General features: G+C 31.6%; 1 protein-coding gene across 1 annotated transcript; it reads right to left on the bottom strand.

Annotated features, from left to right (window-relative positions):
• Window positions 1-1424: 1424 nt before the first annotated feature.
• On the bottom strand, window positions 1425-5656 carry LOC149167127 (putative aquaporin NIP5-1). The gene is made up of 5 exons (XM_089430376.1): window positions 5432-5656; window positions 2913-3137; window positions 2020-2214; window positions 1769-1830; window positions 1425-1620 (listed from the first exon to the last, which is right to left on the bottom strand). Exons 1-5 carry the CDS (start codon window positions 5654-5656, stop codon window positions 1425-1427), a joined length of 903 nt encoding a protein of 300 aa, XP_089286502.1.
• Between the last annotated feature and the right edge of the window lie 7777 nt (window positions 5657-13433).

Below are 13433 nucleotides of genomic sequence, written 5' to 3'. Positions count from 1 at the left end.
ATTATTTGAAATAAGGAAAAAACATATGCTATATAAATTTTGAAAAGGAGTTGTCTATAGTGTCACTTTCTGGCTTTCCCAAATTAGGCCGAAAATTTTGAGGTCAAATAGTGATTTGTGTTATTTAAATTGGGGTTTTGACTATATATATGGATTCAACACTCTCAAAAACGCTAGGGCACTTGACTGTGCAGGGCTTACCCATGAAGCTTGTGATTTCAATAAATTCCTATCGGGTTTTAGAGAAATTAGGGCACTTGACTTTGCAGGGGTTACCCATGAAGCTTTTGATTTCAATAAATTCCTATCGGGTTTTAGAGAAATTAGACCAGAATTTGAGGTGAAATTTTGATTTGTGTTATTTAAATTTGGTTTTTGACTCTTTATAATTTGAGGAAAAATTTTGATTTGTGTTATTTAAATTTGGTTTTTGAATTATATATAGATTCAGTGTCTTGAAAAACCTCTAGTGCACTTTATTGTGGAGGGGTTATCCATCAAACTTATGATTTCAATAAATTTCTATTGGATTTTAGAGAAATTAGACCGCAAAATCCCACCAGCTAAAAACAAATCTATTTGAAAAATAAACATAAATAAATCAATTACATTGCCTCCTGCAATTGTTTGTCTATGTAAACTATCAAAATTAAACCAAGGATAATATCCATGTAAAATATCAAAATTAAACCAAGGGTATATTAGATTTTTTTTGACCAAGTACAAGTGAGTAGATTACATTTTTTTTTAAACTAATCATAGTACTCTTTTTCCATATAACTTAGATCACAACATGGAGATTTGAAACCTCATGTTTCTAGTTTCAACAATTTCACACATCTAAAATTACTAATTGAACTACACTGAGACATATAATTAGAAAATCATTAATTTAAATTACAATATGATTAGAAGCAACTAAAAATTATAAATAATAGTTAAATAATATATTCGTTTCCTCATTAATATATATATATAAATATAAGTAATTATCCATCTTAATTATGAGAGATAAACCTAACTGAATTTTAAATATATCTATTTATATTCCCTATAAAGTACATATTTAAGGAAAAAATATGTCATTTTAAAATTAAATCAGGTAAAGGAATGGCAATATTTCACCCACTCAGGTCAAATTAAGCCTAATCAACCATATAAACAAACAATTTTAAACTTACTCCAAAGAACAACCATATTTAACACACCAATTTAATATATATAATTAATATTAATGTTCAAATTAAACTATTATTATAACATTACTTATTTTAACCACACCACCCGCCATTCAAACTACCTTTTACATACGGTCTACCTTGATTTTTCCAATCATTTTTCTTATCTCGTCATCATCTTTAATAACTTCTTACAGTCAAACACGCACACTTAACTGTACATAGCGTCTTAAATCGGCGCACCGTTCATCCGTTGATCTCCTGATGGGCCGTTCTCTCCTCGTCTGGGTTGTCATTCTGACGAATTACCCTGTAAGCAGAAGCACCGAGTAATGCTCCTGTTATGGGAGCTACAATGTACACCCAGATTGCCTTGAAGTTTCCAGAGGCAACTGCAGGGCCAAGACTTCGCACTGGATTCATGGACGCTCCAGTGTAGGGCCTGGTCAACGGAAAAAATCAAACATTTCACTTCATTTGAATAAAGGAATAGAGTAACTTGACGAGTTTCAATTACATAAATAAAAAATCATAATTATCGATAAATAATTGAAATGTAACAATGGTTATTCTAATATCATTATTATTACGCTGAAATAAAGTTGTTCAGTATCACGGTAGCGCCCACTGCTATTCCGGCCAATTCACCGACCTATGTCACAATTAAAAAAAAACTGTTAATGATAATTTGTCATACTCACCGCCATTGAAACCAAATTCAGTTGACTATTGAACCCTAATTAAATAATACATACTAGGTTTCAACCACTAAATTACAATCCATCCTACGCAAATGATAATATGTATTAAAAGAAAAGGGCAGTAATCTGAAGAATTTAACTGCACGCGTGTCGGTCGAGACGGATATGACCACGAACATGAGAATGAATGTGATGATGAGCTCCAATGAGAATGCCTGAGAGTAGGATCCAGCTGGAACCGTCACTCCACCGTGCATGAATGGATTGAATATTCCCTTTAATGTAAAACATGCACAGATAGACCCCAGCACCTGTGCCGCTATGTATGCTGGCACCTGTGAATGAGGGAAGGTGAGGATGTAATATTGAATATTTATAATTATTTCTAATTGGTATTGATTGCAATTTGTTGGAAAGGTGAGGAAATACAAATTGGACATACAAAGTGAATTTTTTATTGATCAACTGATTATTACACTGAATTGGATGAAGGGTATTTAAGTTTTTTGGATCAGTTATTTACACAAAATAACTCATTATACATATACCGTAAATTCGACTCTTCTTAAATCAAACTTAATTAAATAACTCTCCTAAATTTAACCAACTCTGAAATGCCTGAAAAATTACAATTTCTAACAAATTCGTATTAGATTTGGTATTTCATATGTCTAATAGATATATTGAATCTAGGTTGTGTATAGATTCAGTGGATCTAATACTTATGAACACGTATTGATTCCATGCTCATATTCAATATTTTTTATCCAATTCATCAATATCAGTATATAGGAGAATCTGTAATGATACAATCTATAACTTAGATAAAGTCAAACAGTCCTAGGGAACATTAGCTTATGATAAGACCCAAAACTGTGCATTACTATGAAACAAGCTCTCTCTAAGCTGTAATACCTAACCTAAGGACACTTACGATTTTGACATTGTTGCTCGGAAACTGAAATACAAGAGGATATTTTGTACAATTTTCGATAAATTTGAAGATTTTATGCTAGTAATGTGAGGAACAAACTTGAGTCCACGGAAAATGGCGGAAGGAAGCGAACGCAATAGTAACAGCCGGATTAACATGCGCTCCAGATACGTGGCCCGTTGAGAATATAACAATTGTAACCACCAGACCAGCAGATGCAGCCAGACCCACGAGGGCTAATTTGCCTCCAGTCTTTTCGTTCACAACAGATGTACCAGCTGCTGCAAATATCAGAATGAATGTTCCTAGGAATTCTGACGCAACCTTCAATTCAAACAGAGGAAAATTTTAATTACCCGTTATTTCACTTCTCACTTCTCACTGTTCATTCGTGAACCCTACCAAATCCACAATGAGGCAGCATATTTCCTAAACTATCACAGCATAGATACATTTTATCGTCTATATATAACTTGATTTTGTTTTTGCAACGAACTAATATGGAAAAACTGATAAAGTCCACATATACATATATATATATATATATAACTTCATATATATTAACTTCACTTCTGATTCTTCAAAATTTCTATCTCTAAACTACATGGCACGCCAAACTGTAAACTTCAAAATGCTTTAAAAAGGTTACACAGGTTTCCTTTTTTGGGAACCACTTTAGACAGGAAAAAAGTCGTTTGCCATAAAATCTATGAAATTGTAATTAATAAATATATAAATATATTTATATCAAATTATTTTTATTTTATAATAAATTAATATTTAGATCATTTCAATTTATAGAAAAATATAAGAAATACTTTAAAAAAATATATATGATTAAATACAAAAAATAATTTAAATATAGCATTGTCATGAATTTTAAAAGATATGAATTACATCATTATATAAGTAACTAACTGTATAAACCGAAACTAATTAGTAATTTTAAATAGTACATAGTAAAACTTTGACAATATAAATTACACACGGTTATACATTAAATCCATTTTAACTTTTATTTAATATAATTCATTTTAGTTTTTATCATATATTTAATAATTTAAAAAAATTATAAATATTTTCTGATTATTATAATTATCTAAAATAGTGAATTTTACGATATTACAATCTAAAAACTCTGTTTCATATATATTAATTTTGTAATATAATAACTAATAAATATATCACAATTAATAAATAAAATTATATTTTGTAATTTTTTATTTGTAATTATAAATTTTAATTTTTTATTTAGCATAAATCTATTCAAATATAATTTATTTAGGAAGTACCAAATACTATATTTTCCTTAAAAAACAATTTAACATAATATAAAAATTATTCTCCTATAAAAAATTCACATCCAATAAATCATTTGATATGCAATAAAATAATTATATATAAAATGAAATACATTTTTCCACTTATAAAATAATTTATATTTAATTATAGGTAATTTAAATAATCTATATCTAAAATTTATTGTCATATTATTAAATATTTATTTAATATATATTATTCTAAATGCAATGCATGTTTATTAAGATGATGCAAGAGTTTTTAATGGCAAAGATAAATATAAATATTAAATTAATAACAAATAAAATTGTAATTATAAAAGTTATAAATTTAAAGGTAAAAATAAAAGAAAAAAAATATAAATATATTTTAAATTTAAATTTATTCTAGTTTAAAATATAAATATAGAAGATTTTATTGTTTAATATAAAAAGATTATTTTCATAGTATTAGGGATAATTCAATAGGTGATTGAAGTGATTAAAATTTTTCAAATTAAAAAATCCAAAATTTAATCCAAGATTAAGACCCACAAAAATACAGTAGAAGCAACCAGAATCTATGTATGTCAATAATTACAAAACTGACTCAATTACAAATTCCTAAATTTAAAAAATAAAAAAACCAACTAATCTAAATATTAATTATTTTAAACCATCTAAACATATAAACATTTATATCTAAATTACACATTTCATACCTCCAACATATATATATATATATATAAATCCAAAATATGGAAGAAATCTAATAATTAACTATTCTTAGACATCTTAAATACAACAAATCTGCAACTCAACTGTTAAATACTATTACCAAATTACACATTTCATACCTCAAACATATATACAAGTCTAAAATATAGAGAAGAAATCTAATAATTAACTATTCTTGCGCATCTTAAATACAACAAATCTGCAACTCACTATTACCAAAATTTCGAACCAAAATTTCAATCGAAATGCTAACACAATTAACTGAAAAGTTCAACTAAAACAAATGCCATAAACTATTCTAAACCACTGCAAATAATCATGAAAACTCCAACCAAACCGAATTCTCTTCTAATTGACCTTCCAACGTTGCCAAATTTCAACTGGGGTAGTGAAGTTTGCAACTCAAGCTCCTGTTGCACATATTTGGAAAGGGATAATCTTAACTCTAATGACACAATGGATAATCATACCATCTAATGACATTGCCAGTTGGAAAACTAATGAGACAGACAAATCTACAACGTGCATACAGCCCCAAACGGATATATGTAATTCAGAGCGATCTCTTTGAGAGATTTCAAAGGAAAAATCTCATCAATATACCTTTCTGCAGAGCGAAATTACTGAAGGGCGTTGAAAAAAAGGCTCTGCCTTCCTCCAAACCTCCGGAGGCATACAATTGCAGCGATCAATTTTGACAGTAAAACAGTTGCACCCATCAAATAACGGTTTCGCATGCGAGACACGATTCTTGTACTTGGAGCCGAAGAGAGGAGCCCCTGGAGTTGACGACGCAGATTGAATGGGAGTACTATTCTCAGAATCCATGAAATTCAAGTGCGACAATCCAATCAAAATTACAAATTCCCGTGTTTTTATTTGTTGAGAACAAGCTGAAGGCTTCTCTCAATATCGCTGCTACATTTCTGTACTGATCGTTACCGCAGACGAAATATAGAAAAGAAATTTACACCTTCGTGGCGCTTTTTTTTCTAAGTTTTGCTAGTCAATATGTAGCAAAACTGAGGCAACACACAGTCCGAAGTATTCAGGACACACAATTGCACATGGAAAAAATTCTAAATACCACACTGCACAGGGTCCCTAGCTGCTGAATAAACTATGTCGCTCTATATATACGATACTCAAACCAATGAGCATACGGAAAATAATCCCCACTAAGGAATTGAAATGTTACATGTAAAGCTCAGTTCCCTATGAGCAATATTTATAATTGCTGCAAAGCATCCAGAATATCCCAAAATATTCCATGTCAACGCAGCACAGTGAATGCTTGCCCGGCAATAGAATTATTTTGGAATCTAGAATCAATTGAATGCGGATGGACTTTTTGGCGATTTTCTCGTCGGCCTTTTTGGGTGGACAGTATTTGTTCAGAATCTGAAGTCTAAATGATTTATTTTTGTGTTTGGTTGGGTTAGATCTTAATTGGAAAAATTATGGTTTTAAGTTATTAAGTTTATATAGCGGTAGTTATTGATTTTATAATATTTTGGATATTAAAAGAATATGAGTAAGCCAAACAATTACGTTTATTCATGTCTTTAATATTTTTAGAATAGGTCTAAATATATAATTTTTATAAGAATACATAGGAATAAATTTTTATGTTTTGTATATTTTAAAAGTTTTTAATCACATATTCATTGTAAATAGAAAATACAAATCCATGTTTACACTCGAAAATATAATTTAAGTATTACAATCTCAGTAAAATTTGTATTATTGAAATCAAATAAAAAAAAAAATTCATTGAATGAGAATATTATACAAGTGTGAATTCATAAATTGTAAATGTGTACTAAGAGACTCGATTTTGGAATGTATCTTAAATTTAATTAGCTTTTGAATTATGATTTCAATTAAAAGAAGTAGATATATAATTATGCCATATTTGTTATATTAAGAAATTTTTTTATATATAGCTTGAGTGACTATTTATTTATTTCTAAATATTTATTGTTTTAAATGGTATAGTTTTAGTTTAGGAAATAATTTTTCATTGATACAATTTCAAATAAGCTTGTTAATATTTTTTGTGTAAATATATTTTGAATCGTAAATGGATTCAATACCTTGAAGAACCTATAGGACACTTAAATTCTACATATTAAACAATTTAAACTCAAGCTTTTAAAATCTCTCTTTGATTTTGCTTAAACTTAGCTAGAGAAAATGTTGTGAAAAAAGCCATTTTTTCTATAAATTTGACTACCTCATTTTAAAAACAATAAAATTTATCTTCATATATCTTGCATATATTATTTAGCTTATAAAAATCAAAATTTTATATACTAATTCAATATTTATTTTTTGTATGTTTCGCATGACTATATCTTCATCATGTCTAATATATCACTAAAGATGGGGTTGAAAATTTAGCTGATAACTTCACATCAATAATTGCTTTAAAAAAGCACCCAATCATTATGTAACAAGCACCGAATCACTATCTATCTTTCATAAACATGCTAATTTAATATTTAATTTAATAACAATTTTTAAATTAAATTATTATAGTAATAATATTGAAAATTATAATAACTTTTACAACTGAGTAGATTTACCGTTACATATTTAAACTTTTTGATAAGGATTACACATGATTTAGAGGCACAACCTACTGATCCGAGCACAATGGCGTCTCATGTCATTAGCTTGTTGGATTTACAAGTGTTATTTTGTGTATTCATCTCGTAACGTTTTAATGCATGATTTTTTTTAATTAATATTATATTAAATAATAAGAATTTTAGATAGATTTATTCTTTTTAATTTAATATTTATCTCAAAAGTTTTGAACGGATGGTTTTTTATTAATATTATTATTATATTAAATAATACAAATTTTGGATAAATTTATTTTTTTTAATTTAATATTTATTTTATAAAATTTGATATAAATAAAATATTGATTATTATTTAAAAATTATAAATATTTTATAATTAATATTAAATAAATAATTTATTATTTATTAAATAAAAATAATATAATATTTAATTATGATAAATTAATCATGATATTATTTAAACTGGTTAAATAATTAAACATGTAAACTAAAAATCTTTCGACGACAACACTTGATCACACTGTCGTAAATCACAAATTTCCTCGATATACGTTAACTTATACCGGTCATATACATTACATTATTGGGAAAAAACCATCTTATAGCATGATTAACGTAGTTTGTTTTTTTGTTTTTTATTTAAAAATAAAAAATATAACTTTTAATCTCCTTGCATCTTTAATGCAGTTGTTTTTTTTTAAATAAAAATAAAAAATTTAACCTCTTTACACGGAAGGTTTTTAATTTAATATATTTTTATTATCTTTTTAATTCAGTATATTTTTATTTTTACCAAATCAATTATTGGTGGCCATGTATTTTCTTTTAAGTTTAAGAGATTTTATTAATTTAAATGAAATTTATATTGTTGAAAATAGTTCCACCTAATCCTTCCGACTTCATACTTATCAAATTTTTTGAGCTCAAAAAAAAAATATCAAGATTTATGACAAGTTTCTAATATAGTTGTAGAAACCAAAAACAATATGGCGAGTGAAACCAAAAGCAACCAACAACTATTAGGGTTCAGAAGAGCTGACTTGGACAAGGTTCTCCTATATAGTACCATGAGAGGAAAGAGGTTAAAATTGCATTGAACATTCCTTTCCATGTGTGCAAGCCTCTCCTCAGAGAATTCTCCTATATAGTACCATGAGAGGAAAGAGGTTAAAATTGCATTCAGCATTCCTTTCCATGTGTGCAAGCCTCCCCTCAGAGAATTCCATCTTCTTTAGAATTCTTCTTTGACCCCTCACTAATGTGGCCAAGTGATCCTGCATTCTCCAATGATTGCTTTGTACATCATTCAAGAATTCAAAAATTTAGTCCTTGTGTCTATCATGGCTAAGCTACTCTAGTAGAAGTGTGACTGTATCTATATGGGGTGATGGTTAATAACCTCCCCCCAACCCTTTATCACCCAAATCATGAAAGTCCAAGTGGCCCCACAGGCCCTACCCACCCCCCTCCCACCACGAAGACATTGCATGGCTTGTCTAACAAGGCTCTATCGATGTCAAAACACCAAAGCCATGCACTCATACTAGTTACACTACCCTACAAAGGAGTGACATCAAACCTGCATTTCCTAAAGAATAACTACAATAGAAAAATGGAAAAAATCATCCAACAAAACTTCTCCGTGGGTCACCAATTTACTACCACGGAAAAACCTAACATATGACTACATGGAAAAAGATAAAATTCAACCCCTCCAAATATCAACACCTCATACTGGAAGATAGACGAGAGAAAAACCAAAACCTCTTTTTTTAGAATCCAACCCCGAGCACAACCAACCAACAGATCCCAACACAATGCACAACTAGCCAAGGTGATGACAGGCCTCTCTTTCTTTTGTTCAGGACATTCCTAACGACTCGAGAAACTAACGGTGTAGATTACATTTGCAGTTTAAACCCAATGACACCCGTTTGCCACCCAGAACATAGAGGAAAACACAAAAGTACGAGTAAGGAAAAACCTCCTAGAAACACAAACATACAAAGGCCAATCAACAAATCACGAAGGTCTTATCATATGGAGATGAGGTTTTCTTTCAACTCTAGCCCAAATCCCACCAAGCAATGTATATGTAGCTTTGGTGTCCCTTCTTCACTAAGACATGAGCTCATGTGACCACTTGTAATACCTAGATCCCAGACCTACTTATTTGTCACATTCATAGCTCGCTTACCACCCTTGAAGAGTCTCTAGACTTTTGTAGGAAAAATCCAAACACATTTCAACTTGTGAATATGGGAAACCTACACAAGCTTATTTATAATTCCCTCAAACCATCTATGTCCCATGCCAGAACACGAATGAATGCGAGTCTATCTAGAACACAAGTTTAAATGCCCTATCATCTGCCTTATCATCTCCCCTCTAAATCCATCTACTCAACACAACAATACCTAGCAGCATAACGCCAAGCCACTAATACATACTCTCCCCCAAACCATTGAAGTGATGAACCCCTTACAATTCCCAATGTGAACCCCATCCTCCACCCCATTATGAGTTCATATTTTTAACTTTTGAAAATCATGAATTTTTTTATTGTTTTAAAAATCATATCTTAATTTAATTCTCGAAAACATTTTTTTTTTAACTTTTTTAATTGTTTTTACCCGTCATAACTATTTTGATTTAATTGCTCAAATCATATTTAAGATCGAATTCTATCCTCTCTCACCTTCATGTTTAATGTTAGAGCCAAGATGCACAACACACAAAAAATATATACACAGCAAATAAATTATGCACAGGAAACACAGAGGTTTAACGTGGTTCACCCAACCAATCTGGGCTACGTCCACCAAACATAGGCATTGGCAATCTTTATTAATCAAACAGGAGATTACATAATTAATCAAATCCTCACAAACTCTCACACCACTCTCAAACCATCCGTATGGATACCTGTTTTATAGCAAGGAGAATCTAACTGCCTCATAAATCCTCTCACATCAAATTTAGGATGCATTAACTCTCTCCCAACAACCTGGAGCTAATCTAGCAACAAATTCCTATTGTTGTCACCTACTGAGATTTTTTGCTATTTTATTTAAAACAAAAAATCTCAACAATCTCCACCTTGACAACAATTAGCATGATGCCCTGTTTGTTTATTATTTTATCTTTTCTGCAAGCCAAGAGAAGCCAAACACCATCGTAGCTTCTCTAACAAAACTGGTTTCGTGAAAATGTCTTCACAATTCTCATTTGTATGCACCTTTTCAAGAGAGACTCCCCTTTCAGTGATAACCTGTCTTACAAAATGGTACTTGATCGGTATATGCTTTGATTTACTATGATAGGCCGGATTCTTAGCCAAATGTATCGCACTTTGACTGCCACAAAATAACTTGATGTTGTCCTGCAGCCTACCAAACTCACCAAACAAACCTTTCAACCAAATTGCTTCTTTGCAAGCATGAGAAGCAGCAATGTATTCTGCCTCAGTAGTGGATAAAGCAACAATGTTCTGTAGCTTTGACATCCAGCTGAAAGCTCCACCTGCAAGAGTAAAGACATACCCTGAAGTTGACCTTTCTCTTATCCAAATCACCTGCAAGATCGGAATCAACATATCCACAAACAAATTCACTACTCTTATTGTAAGTGATACAATAACTACTTGTGCCTCTCAAATATCGAAGCACCCATTTCACTGCTGACCAATGTTCTTTACCCGGATTTTCCATATACCTGTTGACAACCCCAACTGCATGTGAAATATCTGGTCGCATACACACCATCGCATACATTAAACACCCTACCACATTAGCATATGGAATTCGAGACATAAATTCCTTTTCTTCATCTGAATTAGGACATAAACTCGAAGAAAGCTTGAAATGGGAAGCGAGAGGGACTGACACAGGCTTCACGTTATTCATACCAAACCTCAAAAGTATTTTCTCAATATACTTTTGTTGTGATAGCCATAGCTTACCATTGCTCCTAGCTCTGAAACTATCCATGCCCAAAATCTATCTTGCTGCTCCTAGATCCTTCATATCAAATGTCCTTGCCATCTGAGTCTTCAACCTATTGATTTCTTCTATGCTTTTGCTTGCTAAAAGCATATCGTCAACATACAATACCAAGATAATGAATATGCCATTATTTAACTGTTTAAAATAAACACAATGATCATATTCACTTCTAACATATTTCTGACTCAACATGAAAGAATCAAACTTCTTATACCACTGCCGAGGCGACTGCTTCAGGCCATATAATGACTTCTTGAGCCTGCAGACAAATTTCTCATTGCGATGCTGAAAAAACCCTTCCAGTTGTTCCATATATATTTCCTCATCTAAGTCTCCATGTAGAAATGCAGTCTTAACATCTAACTGCTGTAACTCTAAATCAAGCAAAGCCACTAATGCTAACACAATTCTAATTGAAACTATTTTAACCACTGGTGAAAAAATCTCATGAAAGTCAATGCCGGCTTTCTGAGAAAACTCTTTTGCAACCAGTCTCGCTTTGTACCTGTCTTCTGTATCATTCACACCTCGTTTCAGCTTGAAAACCCATTTACACCCCACAGCTTTCCTATCTTTCGGAAGCTCAACCAGATCCCATGTGCCATTCTTACCTAAGGCCATCATTTCATCGTTCATGGCTGCTTTCCACTTATCACTTTTTGAACCTTCTATTGCTTCCTGATAGCACAGAGGTTCATTGTCATTAGCAGTAAATGCAACAGAAGTGACATAATCATCATACCTTCTCGGTGGCCGTTTGATTCTTGTCGACCTCCTTAAGGATATTTCTGGTGCTTCCTCGATTGGCTGACTACCATCCGTAGGAACTTCTTGACGATCAGTATCTGAGACCTGTTCATGATCTATACATGAACCCTGTTCATGTTCTGATTTTGAAACTTATTCATGACTAGTATCTGAACTATGGTCATCATGACTATCATTAGAAATGCTATCAAACAGAATGTGCTGAAAGTCAGATACATCATCCTGTTTCAATCTACTATCTACATCTAACTGTACAAGAGAGGATTCATTAAACTTTACATCTCTGTTGATGATGATTTTGCGGGTAGTAGGATCCCACAATCTATATCCCTTTGTTCCAACACCATACCCAACAAAGATATACCTTTTAGACTTTGGATCTAATTTAGTTCAATGATGTTTAGGCACTAGAGCATATGCATCACAACCAAACACTCTGAGTTTAGAATAGTCACAAGGGTGACCTTTCCATACCGCATGAGGAATCTTGCAACCGATTGCCGTTGATGGAGATCGGTTTATCACATAACAAGCTGTTGCCACCGCTTCCGTCCACAACTCCTCTTGCAACCCAGCGTTACTCAGCATACTCCTTGCTCTCTCTAGAAGAGTCCTAATCATGCGTTCAGCAACTCCATTTTGCTGAGGAGTATAAACCGTGGTCTTATGTCTCTCGATCCCTGCATCCTTGCTATAGCTGTCAAACTCCTTGGAAGTAAACTCACCACCATTCTCAGTTCTTAAACATTTTATTGTTCTACCAGTGCTATTTTCTACCAATGCTCTAAACTGCTTGAAAACTGAAAAAACATTAGACTTCCTTTTCAACATGTAGACCCACACTTTCCTAGAAAGGTCATCAATAAATGATACAAAATAAGACGAGCCACCATATGAGGTTGTAGGGGCTGGTCCCCAGACATCTGAATGGATATAATCAAGTATTCCTTTACTAGTATGTTTGCCTGTTTTAAACTTTTGTTTACTTTGCTTTCCAAACAGACAATGCTTACAGAAATCTAACTTTCCAGACTTTAGATTTGGAAGTAACTTGCGATCAGCCAAAATTTTTAACCCTCTTTCACTCATATGCCCCAATCTTTGATGCCATAAGTGAATGGAACTACTGTCATGTTCAGACACCATAGACACATAATCTGATCCTGTACTTCCTTCTAACTAAAATAGATTTCCTACCTTCTTAGCTTTCATAACTAGTAAAATACCTTTGTAAATTTTCAT

Source organism: Pinus tabuliformis, chromosome 5_1, assembly GCF_031772625.1.
Source record: "Pinus tabuliformis cultivar Carrire ecotype Pingquan chromosome 5_1, CPIR1, whole genome shotgun sequence".
Taxonomy (NCBI): domain Eukaryota; kingdom Viridiplantae; phylum Streptophyta; class Pinopsida; order Pinales; family Pinaceae; genus Pinus; species Pinus tabuliformis.
The sequence above is the reverse complement of the archived record's forward strand: the minus strand, read 5'-3'. Positions and strand labels throughout refer to the sequence as shown.

Bases quoted from the DNA above. Each gene is read 5' to 3' on its own strand.
- LOC149167127 (XM_089430376.1), bottom strand. From the start codon at position 5,656: ATGGATTCTGAGAATAGTACTCCCATTCAATCTGCGTCGTCAACTCCA. The intron at 1,831-2,019 runs GTTAAATTCTTC...ATTGTGACATAG, and splicing joins TCTCGACCGACACGCGTGCA to GTCGGTGAATTGGCCGGAAT. The intron at 1,621-1,768 runs GTAATAATAATG...TCCGTTGACCAG, and splicing joins CTGAACAACTTTATTTCAGC to GCCCTACACTGGAGCGTCCA.